Raw genomic sequence first — 20,864 nt, forward strand, 5'->3', positions numbered from 1 at the left:
AGATACTGTACACATACTTGCACTTTATTTTAAGGCTAAACCTTCTGTAGGAAATACACCAGGCCTGTCTGGTAGCCTATTTTATATACAATATCTCATCCCCAGTCAGCCATATTCTCCACTGTGCACCTGTCATCTCAGCCATTACATTGCATTACAATGCATGACAATAAATTACAATGCATTACATTACAATGCGATACAATGTAATGACAATGATCGTATTTCTTAGTCATCTCACTATGAATTCTTACTTATAACATCAAACACATAACAAAGGCCAGGGGGTGGATCCCATGTACTATACAAATGTTCAGCAATAAACATGCACTATAATAGCTGGCAAGGTTTGTCACAGCCTGGATAATTTGGTGACTACAATGCTTCATATTAAGCAGTACTTTGACTGGGGAAATCCATATTAGAACTTCCAAGCTGTCTACTTGGCATTTTAATATGTAAGGAATTCTAATTAGCCAAATGAGAGAACGTGCAGCAGAGATACCCTGTCACGGGCTAGAGCGGCTGCTTTATGGGGTCACGTTTAAGGGCCGATAAAGGGTTCCGGAAAAGCACACATCTCTCCGGCAGCTTTCGTGTGCAATGGCATCCCCCTCTGGCGTCTCACAGACGAACCTTCTTCTCAGGTCAGCCGGTGAGAGAACAAAAGGGAGAGTGAGAGAGAGAGGGAGAGAGCGTCACTCACCAGCCGAAGCAGAAGAGGGCGAAGTAGAAGCCCAGCAAGGTGGCCACCACGTGTCTGACAAAGGGGCTGGTCTTGCTGGGGTGAAGGTAGAGCCGAAACCAGAAGGCGGTGAGCAACGCAAACAGCTGGCAGACCACGAAGTTCACCTGGGTGGCACGTGCACACACAGACACACAAACACAGACACACAATCTGTAGTTATCAGTCTGCAGGTAAACAACACAAGTAAGAATTTCTCTCTGGGAACAAAATACATCTGATCTTATCTTAATGTCAGTGTACTCAGTACATGTGACAATTACATTTTGAATCCTTGATTACACTCTTTGAAGTGGCACGTTTGTTAAAAAACGCAGCGGGAACAGCCAACATCATGATGGACCCAAATCGTTACATAGGCACCTTTGAGGGGCCCGACATAACCCAAAGAGGAGATCTGGGGAGATGCAGAGCATTCGCCTGCTTTCCATTCAAACAATGACCTTCTCAGGGGCAGGAATCCACTGTAGACTCCCCTGCCCAGTGACTAGCACTGGATACATGCTGAGTTATTTGGGTTATCAACAGAAGAGATCAATGGAAGGCCCTGTCTTCAGCATTAAAGGGGACAGCACTGGACCTCTGTGGAAGCTATGGACCTTGGTGTGGGCCAGGGCAGCCTCTAAGGAAGCCGTGGACCTCAGTGTGGACCAGAGCAGCCTCTAAGGAAGCTGTGGACCTCAGTGTGGACCAGGGCAGCTGCTAAGGAAGCTGTGGACCTCAGTGTGAACCAGTGCAGCCTCTAAGGAAGTTGTGGACCTCGGTGTGAACCTGGGCAGGCTCTATGGAAGTTGTGGACCTCAGTGTGAACCAGGGCAGCCTCTAAGGAAGCTGTGGACCTCAGTGTGGACCAGGGCAGCTGCTAAGGAAGCTGTGGACCTCAGTGTGAACCAGTGCAGCCTCTAAGGAAGTTGTGGACCTCGGTGTGAACCTGGGCAGGCTCTATGGAAGTTGTGGACCTCAGTGTGAACCAGGGCAGCCTCTAAGGATGCTGTGGACCTCAGTGTGAACCAGGGCAGCCTCTAAGGAAGCTGTGGACCTCAGTGTGGACCAGGGCAACCTCAACAGAAGCTGTGGACCTTGGTGTGAACCAGAGCAGCCTCTAAGGAAGCTGTGGACCTTGGTGTGAACCAGGGCAGCCTCTAAGGAAGTAGTGGACCTCAGTGTGAACCAGGGCAGCCTCTAAGGATGCTGTGGACATCAGTGTGAACCAGGGCAGCCTCTAAGGAAGCTGTGGACCTCGGTGTGGACCAGGGCAGCCTCAACGGAAACTGTGGACCTTGGAGTGAACCAGAGCAGCCTCTAAGGAAGCTGTGGACCTTGGTGTGAACCAGGACAGCCTCTAAGGAAGCTGTGGACCTTGGTGTGAACCAGGGCAGTCTCTAAGGAAGCTATGAATCTCGTGGTGGACCAGGGCAGCCTCTAAGGATGCTGTGGACCTCAGTGTGAATCACGGCAGCCTCTGTGGAAGCTGTGGACCTCGTTGTGGGCTGAGGCAGTCTCTAAGGACTTTCAGGAGCAAAAAGGGCACCTTTCCGAGATGGCTTTCCTGGACTTCCTGTAGTCTGTGGATGGCCACTGCAATGTACCAGGAACCCCGGCTCACAGAATGCTGCTCACACACACACACACACACACACACACGGAAGCTTCACGGCCACCATCTGCATCTTAATATAGAGCCTGAACGCAGTCACCTTGGAGCACCAGGTCAGTGCAGGCTTTGCTAACATCACAGAGGCATGGAGGATACAGTTGCCACCTGTGCCATATTTTACACAATCATCCTGTATTTCTGTGTCCCGATTTCAAACAATATGGGATTTTCCCAAATTTTTTCGTGATTTGCACCCCCGATCAACAAATTTACTCATTGGGTTAAGGGGGGGGGGGGGGTCAGCACTTATTTCTTCAGATTGAAAGAGGCCTCTTAGACGGTAACGATTTATACATATATTATTGTTTAACAATCGTCTATCAATGAGAGCAATCATCTTCATTAATTATTTACATAGCCAGTGGTTTAGCCATGTGTGGGAATCCCTGCCTCTGCTGGAATTCAGGAAGTGGTGACAACATACGGATCTTACCCGGGAAAGCCCGGGACGGGAAGGCCGAACGGGGAAGAGCGATTCCTTAGGCACCAGAGAGGGCAGCCCAGCATGGGAGCCTGTCTGGGACAGAGCTGCCCGTCCACATGCAGAGATGTTAGCACAGCCAGTACACAGGAGAATAAAGCCAAGCTGCCATCACTAGGCAGGGTGACGGCTCAGCAGGATCAAAGGCAGCCATACCGGCGATGACTGCTGCACAACTCAGGACGGTGCTTTTCCATGCACCCTGGAAGGTAGCGCTTTCATGAAAAAGAGAACAGAAACAGAGGAAGCGCCAGCGACTTCTTAACAAGAAAACCAACAAGCCAGATAAGTGACCGACAGCCTCTACAAACCCCCCCCCCCCACCAAAGCAATCACACCCTACTTCATTTTTCATCTCGTTCGTCCTCTCATGGAACAATGTGCATCGATCTCAGTAAAACGTTTAATTACCCTTGTTACGAAGGTCAGCAGTACCACAGTCACACAGAGACTGCCAAGAGTGTGTGTGTGTGTGTGTGGGTGGGGGGGGGTTCCTTTTTTAAGATTATTAAATTGGGGGTTCGGTGTGCTAATACCCCACTGGGTATAGACGCCAGAGGTGTTTCTGGGTACCAGCCAGATCTGTATCCTTACCTGAACCCTCAAGTTACCAGTGAGAGGTTGGCTTAACCTGACACCGGCCCTTGACACACTAGATAACGTGCTGTGTCCTGCAGACCAGCTGTTCGATAATGACCAGCCGCCAGCGGCAGCCACAGCAGGCCGACGCTGCGCTCCTCTCTCTCAGGGCCGCCGTCTGAGGGAGCCTAGGGGCCCAGTCTTAAAGGGACAGGCCTCCGTATTCAGGAGGCGACCTGGTGCTTCACACGCTGCGCAAGTCACGGAGGTAAAACAGGCACACCACCCTCTTCCTCTGCTGCACCAATCGGACTATGAGACGTCAGACCAATTTAAAGCAACAACATCAAAAAACAAATCCATCCATCCATCTTCTATGACTATAACTTATCCTATTCACGGTTGCGGGCCCTCCAGAGCATATCCCAGCGGCGGGGCACACACACAACACCATTCACTCCTGTGGGCAACTTCGTAAACAACCTCAGCATGTTTTTGAAACAGAGTATCTGGAGGAAACCCTACAATGACATGGGGAGAACATGCAATCTCCACACACATGGACTCCACGTGACTCCATTAATCTACATGTAAATTTATAAATAAGATTTCTCAGCACAGCATATAAAGTAGGAACATTACTGGTCACAAACGTATGACTTGCACTAATCCATCTTGGGAGCTTAAACAATATTCTAAATGCAGCATTATATGCCACCTGAAGCCGTTTCATTTTTGCTTTGCTATAGCTACACCACAGATGTGCTGTATACAGTGGAGTGCAGTATGCTTTAAAAAGAGCTATATTTACATCATCTATACACATATGAAATTTATACACCAACATATTAGCTTGACCATACAATTTGCAGCACTGGCACATTACATCATCATCATCATCATCATCACATAAATCACTCCTAATGATGTGACCTCAATATCACCTTATCCACGATTTCTAATTCTTGATCTGCCAAGAAAAAAGGAGGAAATGCTTGCTTCCTATCCTCCTTACTTCCGGCAATAATGACAACACTCTGTTTAGCATTATACTTAATATCATACAGTATTCCATATCTGGAACAAAATTTAAGCGACTGATGTAATCCAGCGCTATAAGGAGAGAAAACCACTAGATCACCAGCTTACATCAGATGATTGAGGCACATCTCCCCCACCATACATCCTGTTTTACACTCATTTAATAATTTGGAAAGATCATCCACGTACAAATGAAATAAAACCGGCGATAAACTTCCCCCTTGGCGAACACCATTAGTCACCACAAAGGGTGCTGATATACTCCTGTTCCATCCAACTTGCATACTTTGATGTAAATACCAAAAATGCAGAATCCTAATGAAATATAAAGGGACTTTTCGTTCACATAATTTAGCAAATAATTTACCATGATTGATTCTATCAAATGCTTTAGATGCATCAAGAAAGCACATAAATATTGTAGAATTCTGACTCCTATATTTATTTACAATTTCTTTTAACTAGTGCATAAATGCACATATCTGTACCATGTTTACGTTTAAAACCAAACTGATTATGAGTAGTATTTATATATTCTAATAGCCTATTCAAAATAATTTGCTCCAATACTTTAGAAAATATGCTAGCCACCGCAATAGGTCTATAATTTTCTATACTGGATATTTTAGCAGTTTTATCTTTACCCACTGGCAACAAATATACAGACATCATCGAATCAGGCAATATGCCATGAATTAATCAGCCAGTAAAACACATAGCAATTAAAACTGAAACTCTAGCACTAGCATATTTCAGATGTTCTGCCATTATTTGATCAGGACCACATGCTTAGTTAGAAGGCGGTTCCTCAATAATAGACTGGACCTCATCCGATTAAATAATAATAATAATAATAATAATAATAATAAATAACAACATGTCTGATGAGGAGATGGATGTGTCACGACTGAATTTTAATTAGTTTTTTCATCAAGAGATAAGAGCCCTCCCTCACCATGTCTTACACAGCCCCGGTAGGGGGGGGGCTAGAGGATGCAATCCGCGTCGTTCAGCAGAGGAGGTGAGCGCCGCCAGGAAGTGACAGAGAGCAAGTCTGCACCAAAGTGAGAGACATGCGAGTCGGAGATTCCGTATGGAAGAGAAAAACAATAAATAACACTGGATTAGAGAGAGAATTAAAAAGAATAAAACCAGTGCCTTCAGTGGCCTGTACTACGAAGTGGGGTTACTGGCTTATCGGGGTAAGGTCAGATTTAAGGTAGTCTGGGCAAAATGTAAGTGAACAAATATGAAGTCCATTTAAACTGTGGTACCTTAAAACCGACAAGTTACAGAACTGTAAATATAGTAAAGCCTTCTGCAAAACAAAAGACTGAACCATAATCTGCAAAGAAAGCAGGCAGCTCATTCAGCACATTTTAGCAAAGCTAATCTGCAGTATTACTGCGTTACACTTAACACATGCATTTAACATGATAATAGCCCATAATATGCTACACAGTAAAAACATCCATCCATCCTCCAACCACTTATCCTGCTCAGGGTTGAAGTGGTGGCAAGGTTGGGGGGTGGGGGGTGGGGGTGTATGCAGCCTATCCCGGGCGGCATTGGGTGGGCATCCCAGGCTGGGGGGCACCCTGGATGAAATGCTGCAGGGCACATACCCTGTTGGCATTTTAGAGACGGCAATTGTCCCACATGCATGTCTTTGAACTGTAGGAGAAAACCTAAAATCCAGACACCGAGGCTGGAGAAGAACCCCTGCCATGGCGATGTCAGCAACAGCGCCCCCTGTTTACTCTCTGTACTCCGATGCCATTTAAGACCTGACTGGAATTAACCTGCAACTTTTACTTTTCAAAAACTGCTTAGTCATTACAAGTTACTTGAAGGGGCACAAGAATCGGGGGGGGGGGGGGATTTTGCACCCCCCCCCCATATTTAGTTTGGCTTCATTTGCCACCCTCCCCCTTTGCATTTATATTAAACGGTGTCCCCCCAATATCAGATTCTCGTACTCTCTTAGTTTCATGTAATGTGTCCAAACCGTATTAACCGCGTAACTCAGGCATTACGGAAAACATTCATACATCAACAAGCAACAGCAAAACAATCATGCACCCTCTCCGAGTCGCAGATAAATGATTACCACCAATAAAAGAACATTTATTCCTCAGATAAAATTCAGACATACTTCACAATATCATTAATAAATTATACATGCTATAAAGTTATTTGGTTTGGTGCCCTTCAATCAGGGGTGTTGGAGGAGAATGGAAACCTTGGCAGACTGCAGGGGCCCAGTAAGGGACTCCCAGCCCACCAAGGTGACATTGTCAGTGGGCCCAGAATTCTAACCATGCCTCTGCTTTCAGACCAAGCTTGTGGTGCTGTATTCATCCCTGTGGGAAAATGGGGTCACTTGGGTAGAAATCAGTAGACCTCAATCCAGAATGAGGGCCTCAAGGTGTCATTATGCTGTCAGGACAGTCAGCCTGAGTTCAACACTCAATATCAAGCAGAGCCTAAAGCAAAAGAAACATTTTTGACATATATTTTTTAAGTCCAGTGAATTGTATTCTACATACAGACAGCACAGTGGCTCAGTGTGTAACACGGTGGCCTGATACCACCTGCCTTCGCTGTGTGTGGAGTTTTAATGCTCTCCCAGTGCTACACAGGTTTCTCGCCACAGTCCAAAGACATGCAGCTAAGGCAATTAGTGTCTTTAAATTGCCCATGGATTATGACTGAGTGCATATGTCCACTGATGCACTGGCATCGCATCAGGATGCACCCCGGCTGCTGGAATAGGCTCCAGGAGACCCTGACTGGGAACAGCAGTTGGAAGATGGATGAATGGGATTGTACACATTATTTTTGATGGAGAGAAAGCAGATGCCATCTAGCCAAAGCTTGCTTGATGAGAGACACATCACCCACGGATCCGTAAGAGTGGTGACTCACTAACCCCTGGTCTCTTTCAGTGCTAAACCGCTTCCGTAAGACTTACACACACTGTACAATGTGACCAAAGTGGGCTTCTGACCTTCACTGCTTCATTCCTAAGGGGACTGTGAGAGTCTCCATTTAGCTGTGGACTTTTGTGGGCTTACATCATAGCATCCACATTTTAGTGGAGATAGTGAAGGTTACCAATGCAAGGATCTGATTAATCTAATCCACACAAGATACAGCTGGTACAGAGCTGTCCAGCACTTGCCATGGTAACAAAAAACAATTTACACTAAAACCGTCACATCAAAAGCTAGAGCTCAAAAAAACTTTCCAGTGCCAAACTACCTAGAATTCTGCCTTTCTGCGGTCTTGTAGAAAAGACATGTGCTTCAGCCAAAGATTTACACCAAAAGTCCATTCATCTTCTGACCACTTAATCACACACAAGGCTGGGGTATGACCTAGACTGGGTGCCGGCCCACCACAGCTTACACACACACAGACACAGACACACACACGTGCACACCTTAGACGTAGCCTAATACCAAGTCTTCGGACTGTGGCAGAAAAGTGAGACAGAGAGAGAACATGCAACCTCCACACACAGATTGGGGCTGGGATTCAAATCCCCAACCTTAGAGATGTGAGACAACTATGCTATCCGCAGAACGGCTGCCAACCTAACATTTCAATCTTTATTTTGCAAATTGTTACAAATGGGTAAACTCGAAATGGCTAAGGACCATGGATGGAGACTAACACCATCTTGGCAGCCTGACTTCACCCACATGTTAGTCACCGGTTAGTCATGCGGCAGACATCATGCGGGCAGCTGGTGACCAGGGGGTGGACAGCAATGCAGTCAACATGCACACCCGACACTGTTGTGTCTACTTCCCATTTCTATATAAAATTAACCACACAGACACAGACAGATTGTACTGACTCATCTGCAGCGACTAGAACTGCCCCTCCTCGCAAATGAGGTCAGTAACCCAGGAGTCAATGTTACATGGGTTGTGCAGCAAAGAGACCACATGGTAGTCACTAGCCAAAAGAGCAAGAGGCAAACGCGACATGGCACTTCCTCTCTAGGGAGGGACAACTGAAAGGGCCCCTGGGACCGTATTGCACCCCCCCCCACCTACATTACACAGGACACAAAACATTAGCTGATCACACATCATGACCAGCTTGAATGACCAAGATTAATATTTACTCAAACCTCTGCCAAGAAAGCTTCACAATATTGGAGAAAACTCCAGAAATACTGTTACTATAGCAGTGTCACATTGTTATTCTTAGTTGATTTCACCAAAACAGAATGAGGAGTTTCACTCCCACCCCCCTATACCTCATCTATCATTACCAAAACAAAATAGGCCGTTTAAACACACAACACACTCCATACCGTATTTTAATATACCAAAACAGAACGGGTATTGTCACTGGCAAACCCCTTCTATCACAACTCAGACCTTACTTTTCGAAACCTTTCATTGGCCTTCATAGACAAGGTCTGCAACAGAACACCTCAACCTGGGCCACCCCTCCATTACACCAGGGCTTCTGCCCCCCTGAGACCAATAGTCCCAACACTACTGGACAGAGGAAGCCAAGGGGACTTGGGCCGCTGTCTGAATGAACAGCTCCAGGACAAGGTGAACCAGAGGCAGACCGAAGCACAGAGGATGGGAGACCCCAGTACAGGAACTGAAGAACCTTAAAAGGGCAGGAACGTAGAAGCCAAGACATACATAGAAAACCTTGAAGACAGGACACCAGTGGCACAACATCCCAGCTGTGGGATGCCAAGCTATTTGGGGTTATGAATCCCTAAACCAGAACCTAGCTAAGCAGAAGCCCAAAGCAAGATGCTAATTAACAAATCCATGACTCCAAGACACCCAAACTACCAAGCTAGAACCTACTGGCAACTGACACAGAAACACAGATCTCCATCTATCCTGATCAAACAAACCTCTGACTAAAAGCCAACTGAGCCCCATGCTTTAAAAGCAATGGGGTGACTGAGCAATGAAAACTGCTCATTGCCGTGCTTAAATATGGCTGACCTCAAATTGGCACCAGCCCAGAGCAGGTGCAATTACCTGAGTTACTAATCAAGGACAAGTCTGACATCATCTTACTTTATCAAAACAGAACGGGCAGTTTCACCGCCAAACCCTCCATACCTCATCTGACTTTACCAAAACAGAATGGGCAGTTTCACCGCCAAACCCTCCATACCTCATCTGACTTTACCAAAACAGAACAAGTAGTTTCACTGCCAAACCTGACATACCACATCCTGAATAATTGACATTTCCATAGGTTCAGGTTCGTTACCCATGGTTTGAGTTACCGTTAAGAGGCCTGGTCAGGTTTCACGCTACCGGCTGCTCTGAATCGTTTTAGCAGTGCTTCCCAGTTGACCGTGAGCCCCGCGGTTGCCTGCCCAGGGAGTTCCCACACCATTATCAAAACAGGCACATCCATAGCTGAACGTGAGCCCAAAAATGAGAGGTTTCCAGAGCATCCCAGTGGGTCAGGGAAGACCTGACATAGATAGACAGACCATGTATCTTGAAGCTCAGACACTCATGTGAGACGTCCAGCCGTTCCCAAACTCTGTACGGCCACATTGCGATCCCTTTGGTCAGACCGACTGAAAATTCCTGCTTCCTTGCCCCTTCCCTTCCTGGCAGTAAGTATCACAAGACAGAGAATATCAAAACCATCAAGCTTTTGTACAGAAACGCAGCTTGACGTCTGGGAAATAGGCCTTCCTGCTGAGACCCCGTTGCACTCGTTAAGACAAGTTGCCCACCTGAGGCAGGTAATAATCTGTTCATTACACCGAAAGGCTGTTAGCTCAGGCAGCCCAGCACCTTTGTGGGTAGCAGGGTGGCCTCACACCTCCAGAGCTGGGATTAATTTTCATTCCCTGCTTCAGTTTCTGTGGAGTTCACATGTTCTCCCTGTGTTGCATGGGGTCTTTATTACCATCCAAAGATATACACTTAGGTGAAACACTCTTGGATTGGCCCATCGTGTGTGATCATTTGGGCACGTATGATCTACGACAGGCTGGAACACTGTCCATGGTGTTCCTCTGCACTGTGCCATATACTACCTGGGACAGACTCTGGGTTCATCACGACTCTCTACTGCATAAGCCTTCAAGGAAGATGAAAGGATTACATTATCAACTACAGTTAACCATAGGGATGAGAGGAGTATCATCACCAATATTTAAAAATAAAAACAAATGTATTTGTCATGTCATTCAACATGGTGGAGGAGGACAAGATAAAAAGATAAAAGCACCCATTCATTCTATTTTGGTGCAGATTGTTATGCAACATAATTAAGCCTGAACTGATGCAATAGCTGGTTGCTCCTTGACCGTTGGCCCATGTCTACCACGTTATCGACAGGCTTCAGGCCAGCCACTGGTCCACGCACACGCTGGGTAGAGAAGAGCAATCCAGACTGTTTGGAGTGTGGCTGATTGTCTAAGATAAACACTAACAGAGTCCATAGCCCCCCGCCACTTCTCGCTCCTGCCCTGGCAGTGTGCAAACCAAAACCAGCACATCTTCTTTCGTAGGCTTCCCCTTTGTGTTTCCAGTTACCCCATTCCCCGTATCATCCACACCTCCCGAAACTCAATCCATGCCCTGCTTTGACATGTTCCCTTTCAGTTCACGTAATGCTAGAATGTACAGACCATACCATTGCCTGATGGTGCCGTCCCCCACAATGGACCGGTTCGTGGACAGCATTCATTGGATTGGACGTCTGGGTCCTGCCAGGCTTGGTGTTCCTTGAAGTCTCAGTCATATCTGATACAATCACAAGATCTTCACAATATAAATGAATATGATTAGTCTAAAGAAAATCCAGTCTGACTGAAGTTCAAAATGGATTTACATGTCTAAATCTAATTTTTATATTGCGATTTTTTACAAATATATAAATAGAATAACAACAACTTTTACATTTATCATACAGGTTAAAAGGGGGTGCTGAACCCAGGATTATATATTATTATGATGATTTTTTTTTGTTAATTATCCATGGATAGTACTAGAGCTCGCCCTTGCAGCACCTTGACAGCCCCCTCCCAGCATCTCCAGGGACCGTCTGCAGCCTCCATAGCTGAAGATAATGATCACAGGCACAGACGATGGAGCATAAAGCCGTGGCGAGACGAGCGGCAGAGCTGGACAGGGGGAGGCTGCCACCTCGCTTTCTTGTCATGAATCCATCAGAGATCCCTCAATGCGACTTCCCATCCATCTCATAAATAAGCCCGTTCTTTTGGGGAAGTTAATCCTCAATTTAACAGCCATTGGATAGCAGTCATACAGTCCACTGAGATAAGACTGCCAGTTAATGTGCACAAAATGCACGTCGGGGACCATTAAGAGCACGGAGTTAAACACCACACATTGAACTCATGGATCTCCAAATGCAGGTGATATTCCTTCTGCGATTAAGCGGAGCATCTGAGAGACCTGGTCACACAAAGCATATAAGGCAGCTTTGGAAGGGGGAAGCCACTTTCTGATCAGACCATGCTGGGCGGCACTTGGATGTTCACTCTGATTTCAACACCCTAGGCCAGGCCTCTTTGTGCACAGGGTCAAGGCATCATTGGATTAATCATCAGCAATCAATTTAGCCAATGCCAGGAACAGGAGACAAACGCTATTTTTTAATGCTTTCCCAATGCAACTTGTCTGAGGATTAAGCTTATAAAATTTCCAGGATTTTTGCAAAGGCAGACAGTTCTACTAAGAGGACAAAGACTACTCTTAAATGACACAGAAACACCCAATTATATCCACAAAAAAACTGGCACAATAAACTGTGTATGAAATTACCACAAGCATGTCACGGCCAACTCCTGCAAACTCCAGTTTAAAGTTTCAAAGGAGTGTGCCGTTAAAACCACAGCACCTGGGGAAGGAGATATACTAGAGAAAGTAGGTTAAATGGTCAGCTGGCAGCCTGGGAGATCACTCACATATTCAGAATGAACATGATGACCCAGCAGGATAACACGAAAGGGGAGGATCAATCAGTACGGGAGCTCCCAAGAGCTGTTTTGCCCATTCCAACCCACCCCCCCAAAAAAAAAAATTATAATAATAAAAAAGAGGGGACCAGGGTGTATCAGGAGAATCAAGTGTAGCCGACTCCAATCCAGAGCTAAAGTTTGAAACACTCTTGCACCCCCGTCCAAGAAGAGCAAGCCCCGCCGGAATCTCTTCATTTATAATGCGACACAGCAGGCTGTACAGCGAAGGCCAGTATCCCAGGAGGGCATAGCCCTGCCAGCTGGATGCCTTACGGAGGCAAGAACCCTGCTCCAGGGAACATCCTGTTCTTCCCAAACTGGCCCCAGATAGATTTGCCACTGCATCACGCCAGCTTCATTCTCTTACCATACCACTTGACGCAAACCCCTCCTCCCCCCAAAAACGACTCTTTGTGGGAGCAACTGAATTCTCTGACAAGGCATCCATCTTACAAGTGAAATATAAGACTAACAGATATTTCAGCACTGTTTATACTGGGAGTCTAGTGATTCTGTTCACAGTTCACCATGTGTTCACTTCAGATAGCATCGTTTTTTCACCTGGCAGTTAGACCAGAATGAAGCACAAATCACCCAAAAAAGCATAACAATTGACCAAAAAGCACAAGTCCTCTTTGCACTTCAATTCTGCAGGTGGGAAGAGTTGAGTTGTAGCCTAACCCTAAACCTAACCTTGACTGTCACCCTAGCTTCTGCTTAAAATTCCTGGGACTAGAGTGTCCTGGACCACAACCAATCAGACAGAGAATGAACCAGATGACAGACCAGCCTGTGTACTTTCTCTTAGAATAATTTGTACTTGAGGGTTTGGGGGTGAAATGAGGTAGAGGCCTTCATGCATGAACTTATTCTAGTGCAGTGGTTTCCAAAATTTCCCTGCAGGGCCCCCCTTTTCTAGATAGGAACATTATTGAGCCCCCCCATTCAAACTACACAGGTTCAGATTCAAACTGTATTTGAAATACAACTCCCTTTTCTAATTGACCTAAACAAATGCAATTACAAAATACAAATGGTGCAATTTCACCACTGTGGGAGAAAAAAGAGCAATCAATTAAAAATAAAAGTCCAGCATAAGTTTTAAATTATGCAAATGTACACAAATTAAAGTTTGTCTTATGATTACCGCATTTTGTTTTTAATGATAAGCGCAGGTTTCAGCCTATACTATAGCACAACACTAAATCATACCCATTAATTGATAGTCTCCCTGCACTTCATGTAGAAAATTTTAAACCTTATTTTTCATGATATGGTTAGATTTTTTGACCAGCGCTGCAAAACGTCGTCACGCGTCACCATGTCACACGGTACAAAAACCTTGCAAGAGGAAGACGACTTAAGACAGATCGTACAGCACCTCTCAGCCGGCTGAACAAACTGGAACAGCCTCCGTGACGACACAACTTTGCCCTTATTGGCTGAAGAACGTGACGTTTATATGACGTTTGTATCCCAGGATGTTCCGATGCGTTATCTGCTATTTTTCCCAAATATCACATAAAGCAGTGAGAACTGATTTTCAGTTAATTTACCTGGAAAAAATAAAGTTAAAATAAATTACATAAATGCTCTAATAGTACACGCAATTAGTGGTTTATTTATTATTAGTTACTGTAATGTTCAGCTGCTTTATTTGTTTAATCGTCCAGTCTGTGAAGAGATTATTTTAGGGTGGCACATGCCCCTGAGGCTATCCCATTGGTGCGCCCCTCCGCAATACCTCTGCCCCCCCCCAGTTTGGGAACCACTGTTCTAGTCTAAGGCAAACTCAGGGACCCTAGACAGTCCACACTTTTGCTCCCTCCAGTCAAAAACGTGGACTGTGGGGCAAGGAACTAGGAGGAAGCAAAAACGTGGACCACCTAGGGCAGTGTTTCCAATCCGGTCCTCAGGGACCCATAGACAGTCTACGTTTCTGCTGCAAAAATGTGTACAGTCTGGCAGAAAGCTGGGAGTAGCAAAAACATGGACTGACTGTGTGTCCCCGAGGACCGGATTGGGAAACATTAATTTAGGGGTCCCCGAGGAACTGTGTCTTCGAAGACCTACGGCGCATATTCCGTACGCCAGTGTTTCCCAATCCGGTCCTTGGGGACCCCCAGACAATCCACGTTTTGGTCGAACTTGGACTGTCTGGCAGGGAGCTGGGAGGGAGCAAAAACATGGACCGACTGAGGGGACCGAGTACCGGATTGGGAAATACTGCCACAGGCAGAGGAAGCCCATAATAAAGATGCCCCCCGCCCCCAATAGCATGTATTAGTCACCAGTGTAACTGTTTCATAATCCGCCTGCTCGCAGCAAATCCCACAGTAAGCATAAAATGCAGGAGTACAGCAAAGGTCAGGCACAAACACAGTGACCCATATCCCAGGCACAATCAGAACCAGGAGGACCAAAGGTCACCCCAGAGACGCCTCAGCTATTCCGTGCAGCCAATCAGACCTGCCGCTGATGTGGCAGCAGCTGGTAAAGTCCAGGAAGCCATCAGTCCCGACTTAAACGAGCCATGTGAAAGGTCAGTAATGAGCCTCTTCTAAAAAGGTGAAAAACCGGCCCCAGCAGGAATTGGGAAACAACATAACGACGGTACAAAAGGTGCTACTCTTAAGTCCTGATATTCTGGGAGCCAGCACTGGGAGACACTATTCATCTGGTTGAATATTGGACCTCCCACAAAGATCGCACTATGTGCCCATATGCAATGGTTTTTCAGGGGCATCTCAAACGCACCAGTAGCAAGGTCAATGTTCCCGCTTTAACCTTTAGAGCACAGAGAAGCATGTAGACTCACAGGACGCATTGCGATTTCACGCAAGCACTGAACAGTTTGCACAATCAGGCGCACTCATGTACACAAGGTATAGTGTAATCAAAGAAGTTCCCCAACACATATTACAGTCAAGTTAAGCAACACACAAAAAGCCGGCAGCCAATGGATTCAAGGGGCCCAGTTCTCCTTAAAGCACGTGTGCTCTCCTTCAAACTTCAGACTGACTGACTGCAGGAGCAGGACCAGGTAACCTTTCCTGAGCTACTTGAGAGATCTGATCAAATGCAGTTTGGAACATGAGGGTTACCCAGCAACATCAGATGGTCCATGGAGTCACCCGTCATTCCATCCACCCTCCAACCAGACAGGATGTGTATACCCACAAACGTTCCAGCAGATACTTCAGATAAAAAGAATAAAAACCACTCAGCAGTAAAAGCCTAATACAAATAATCACTATTTTCGAGCAAAGAAAAGCTCATCATCATCATCATCATCATCACCATCATCACCATCATCATCATCATCACTGTCCAGCCCCCATTAGTGCCACTCATATCACCAGAGGCTAACCCAAAAGCTGGGGTAGAGAATGAACGGCATATGAGTCACTGCCACATCCCCTCCAAACAGGAGGCCCAGAGATTTGCTGACCACCGATAACTGGTTAAATGCCAGCACGTCTCGTGGAGGTAAATAAAATGCCGCTTTCACAGCACAGCAGATGGCTAACCACATGGGCACTGCTCGCAAATATAGCCACACTAAATTAAAGGCCCCCTTCTGGGAATCAGCAAAAGTGGGCAGATGAGGTGCCACAGAGCCTCAAACTCTCACCTGCCCAAATCTCTAGTGCACTCTAGCGCTTATAACACACGGGGCAGAGGAGAAAAAACCCCAAATGTGGACGATCTCGTGAGATATCAGCAGGAATAGGGCACTCTCAGTCACCTGGGAAGCACAGCACCAAGCAATGATCCAGAAGAATGAGCGATGATTGATGTTTCTTAGTGTGAGTGGGCCATTCTAAAGCCCTTTAGCCATAGCAGACACAAAAACAGCCTAGTTACTGCATCCCAGCATCTTAGAACAACTGAGCTGGTTGTGCGCATAAACTGATGATGTGAATCTAACTTCTAGGCTGAAAGAGAACCCCCAACCAGCTGGGTTCGTAGGTATCGAACCTTTTAGGTCCTGAATCCCCACCCTAGTTATTTTTTCCTACTATAACTATTAACAATTTCACTAATTTCCTCTACTTATCAGTCCCCCCATTCAGATTTTTTTGGACCGTATTGCAAAAATTGTTACCCTCTCTTTGTTAAACTAGGCAGCATATCTACACTCACAAGAATGTTTTAAAAAAAAGTAAACTGAGTTCACAAACTTTTAAATTTTACAGGTATCACAAAATGCACTACAGCATCTTTACAGAAGACAGGCCAACTGCACAAGATGCAAGGTAAGTGCTCTGATAAAGACACCCTAAGCCATTTCCCCCAGACTCCCTCACATACCCCAAATCAGGTATTCCACTGGGCTAGACGAGCTGGTTCGGGAGCTATGGGGAACAGAGGCCCCAAAGGCTGAGGTGTGATTTCGACCCCACAGATTATGAGTTTTTCGCTCCTCAAGGTTTCTGATTGCGTTACACGTGGCTCTCAGTTTTGGACACATGATACCATGTTGGTCAAGATCAAAGAGAAAGAGAGAGGTGGAGGAAAAGAAGATCAAGGACACTCTGGGATACCACCAAAACATCAGGCTATCAATTTCCATATTGTAAGGCCACCACATCAATTTTGCAGGGATAGATGATCCATATGTATTTCAGCCATTCATTTCTTTGCTTGACATGCTGAAAGTGGAAACAAATTTGTCAAATGTGGATAAACAAGCAAGGGCTTCATTTCTAAATGCACACAAACCAGACGGCCCGCTTCTGATTTGCATAGCAGGACTTTTCCACCGTTTGCATGCCTGGGAACGAAAGCGCGGCCTCCGGTTGGCCAGCTGGCGCTGGCACACGTAGGGCCCGGGTCTCCCTTTTAACTCCTGGACTGCACTGCATCCAAGATCACTTACTGGCACGTCTCTGTTTGGACTCGATGAAGGACCATGCCGACCCCTCAGACCTTCCTCGAAGGTAAAAGGTTGTTATTACACACCTGGCTAGGAGTTGGAGTCTGTGGCTGTTCCATCGTGCCCCTTGGCACTGACTTCAGACAGTTAGAGGACACTTACCTGCACTAAGAAAATCCAGTAAACACGAAACCAGGGCAGCAAAGAAGGAGTAGAATGAGAGACGATATAGCACATTGTCCTGGGGTCCTTAACGCAATCACCAGTAACGCTACAGCAGGACTACAGAAAGGTCTCCAGAGGTGAATGATCAATTTAAAATTATTCCTATTAAGGATGGATTCCTTCTTTAACGTGCCTCTTGAATCCCAAAATAATGCCTTATTTTTTGTTTGTTCCTTCTCACAGGGTCCTTTTTTGCAGGAGTAGAGGCAGCAGCCTCGATTTGACACATGACACCCAGTGGGTGAAATACTGCAGCTCAGATTGTGCTCTAATCAGTGGAAACAGTGAGAATGTAAAACATGACAGGAGCGGTGAGGGGGGTGAGCAGGCAGCGGCTCCTGACACCCCTCGAGTTCCTGGGACTCAAAGTGGAAGGTGAGCCTCCAGATGGGGGGGGGTTGGGTTGCAAACAGAACAGAAAGCGCATTAAGAACAAGACCAAACCACATACAATATGCAAGACAATACTTGAAGATTTTCTTGAATTCTTTTGCATGTTGCATGCTATACTGAAGACTCACCCACTAAGACGGATTCCTTGTATGTTTGACATGGTGGGCCAGTTAAGATCTTTCTGATTCTGATCATCAAACTGCCTTTCCTCTGAACCATCAACAGCCCTATTACAGTGGCCTGGATGAGCAGTGAACCTCAAGTTAGCCAAATCACCATCAGTTTCCAGGTTCTTTTCTTGGTCGAATGCACAATCTCCAGGAACAATGAAATGGAAAGAAACTGAACTTATTATAAAACCACTGCACAATCTTCATACTTTCTCCCCAAGTAGTATGGTCATTATTTTTTCCAGTATGTCTTCTAAGAAAAGCATTCCAGCATCAAAAATGGCTAAATGAACCAAGACACTCAGTTAAGCATTTCAGGGTCTCCCAGCCTTTAATGACAGTCCCCTATAGACATATCCACCCCCTCACCAGTTTTACCAAAATGAGCATCACGATCCAGCACAACCTGAAATCACAAGCGACCACAACCAACGCTGACAGTGTCATTTTGAATACAATGTCATACAGCATCATTTCCAGACAATGACTAAAATCACTGAAATGTAAAACAAAATGCAAGTGCATTAGATATTCTGACTATTTGGATACGGCAGATTACAACACGTGAAGGCAAACAGCAGGATTAAAGTGGTCTGCTGTCTTTGGGTGGGAAGCCAACCTAGCATGTGATGATTGGGGGTGGGGGGGAGAGTTGTCATTCAAAGTGATGAAGAAAGTGCAGGGTTGGACACACATGAACTGTGTAGTTGTTGGTGTACCTCATCATACTCCAGAACATCCATCCATCCATCCATCCATTGTCCAAACCGCTTATCCTTCTGGGACACGGGGGGTCCGGAGACTATCCTGGAAGCTATGGGCATGAGGCGGGGAACAACCCAGGATGGGGGGCCAGCCCATCACAGGGCACACTCACACACCATTCACTCACACACCATTCATTCAAACACTATTCACTCACACACCATTCACTCAAACACCATTCACTCAAACACTATTCACTCACACACCATTTACTCACACACCATTCACTCACACACCATTCACTCAAACACCATTCACTCACACACCATTCACTCAAACACTATTCACTCACACACTATTCACTCAAACACCATTCACTCAAACACCATTCACTCAAACACTATTCACTCACACACCATTCACTCAAACACCATTCACTCACACACCATTCACTCACACACCATTCAGTCACACATGCATACCTATGGGCAATTTTTTTAGTAACTCCAATTAGCCTCAGCATGTCTTTGGACTGTGGGGGGAAACCGGAGCACCTGGAGGAAACCCCACGATGACATGGGGAGAACATGCAAACTCCACACACATGTAACCCAGGCAGAGACTCAAACCCTGGTCACTTCAGAACGTGTCATTAATATTTAGTTTATCTAGTTATACACGGTAGCAGGAAAAAATACTTTATATACACAAAAGGATAGATTTTGTTCCATTCACTGACTCTAGTTGTCTGATAATCTGTGTCATCATATCTCTATAAAGGGGCATTAAGTCTCAACTTCAACAAATATCACTGGCCTCATGGGCATGGAGATTCTAGCTATCCTCTGGCAAAAACACATTTTGTGATCTTTGAAAAATGGAAGCATTCTTTTGTCGCCAGCAAATTCCATACCTCCAGTTGTGGAGTTGGTGGGCGGAGCAACAGCTTCCATGGCAACAAGCAGACAGATTGCTGTGCATATGAGGTTCAAAATATTCTGCCAGCATTAACTGATAACTGTTCAAACTCATGTTCATTTGATTTGACCCTAAAGTTATGCACCTTCAGGGCCTTAAACCCAAAGACAAAAGCTGGTGGTAATGTGCTGGTTTTCTCATTAAGATGAGGGGCTCAAGCACAAATCTATGCACACATGGCTTTTCAGGGGAGTTTTGACAGCCCTTTTCCAGCTCACTGATGACTGAGATCACTGCCATTTTGCATCACCCAAATCGCAAAATGCAATGATAAATAATGATAAATCCTGAATTTGCCATTTGCAAAAGTACAGGTACATTGGAATAGTTCTCTTCGCATAGCCCATCTTGCTCTCCATAGCTTGCGGTCAGTCAGAGTGCTGTGCCCCTGAAGCTGGGGGCTAAGGGCCTTGGTCAAGGACCCACGGACATGTGGCTATTCTGCCATGGCTGGGGCTCAAACCGGTGATCTTCTGATCATAAGCAGAGACTTGGCCCAATGAGTCACTCAATGCTTCAATGGAGGGCAGATGATGGCATGAAACAGAGTGTAAGATTATGGTGTGGACATCCTATGGGGTGAGCGAGGTCAAACTGGGTTCCTTCCCCACTTGGGCCCAAGCCACACACTGAGACCTTGACGCCAGTCCATTTGTAGCTGTTCCTAAGACCTGATGCTTCTTTTGTTTTCATTGTGATGAGAACTGAAAGGCTGTCTTTGTTTTTCCATAGCTTTGGTAAAACTCCTGTTCTGAAAGAGTCCCTTTCGCTCCTTCACAGTAATATGTACATCTGCCCACCAGAGAAGTCTTACACAGGCTTTAAATGTGTCAAGAAGTTTTTTTTTTCATTTTGTATATACATAATGAGTTATTTGTTTGTGTGTTTGTGTGTGTGTGTAGATAGATAAAGCACAGCACCCCAACACTGCAGTTTCTATACATGCCACTATTCATCACATTTTCATTAATATCTGTGCCAGCTATTATCCGATTTCATTGAG

General features: G+C 45.7%; 1 protein-coding gene across 2 annotated transcripts in view; it reads right to left on the bottom strand.

The window, feature by feature from the left end:
* mboat2b (membrane bound O-acyltransferase domain containing 2b) overlaps positions 1 to 20,864 on the bottom strand; it is a 44,833-nt gene that overhangs the window by 21,427 nt on the left and 2,542 nt on the right. The window contains exons 2-3 of one of the 2 annotated variants that reach the window (XM_023824862.2): positions 11,161 to 11,288; positions 707 to 852 (exon numbers count right to left, since the gene is read on the bottom strand). In XM_023824862.2, coding sequence (XP_023680630.1) covers positions 707 to 852; positions 11,161 to 11,268 — 254 coding nt within the window. In that variant the 5' untranslated portion in view covers positions 11,269 to 11,288. The remainder of the gene's footprint in view (positions 1 to 706; positions 853 to 11,160; positions 11,289 to 20,864) is intronic. The other variant, XM_023824864.2, reaches the window with a different exon arrangement.

This window comes from Paramormyrops kingsleyae, chromosome 19, assembly GCF_048594095.1.
Source record: "Paramormyrops kingsleyae isolate MSU_618 chromosome 19, PKINGS_0.4, whole genome shotgun sequence".
NCBI lineage: Eukaryota > Metazoa > Chordata > Actinopteri > Osteoglossiformes > Mormyridae > Paramormyrops > Paramormyrops kingsleyae.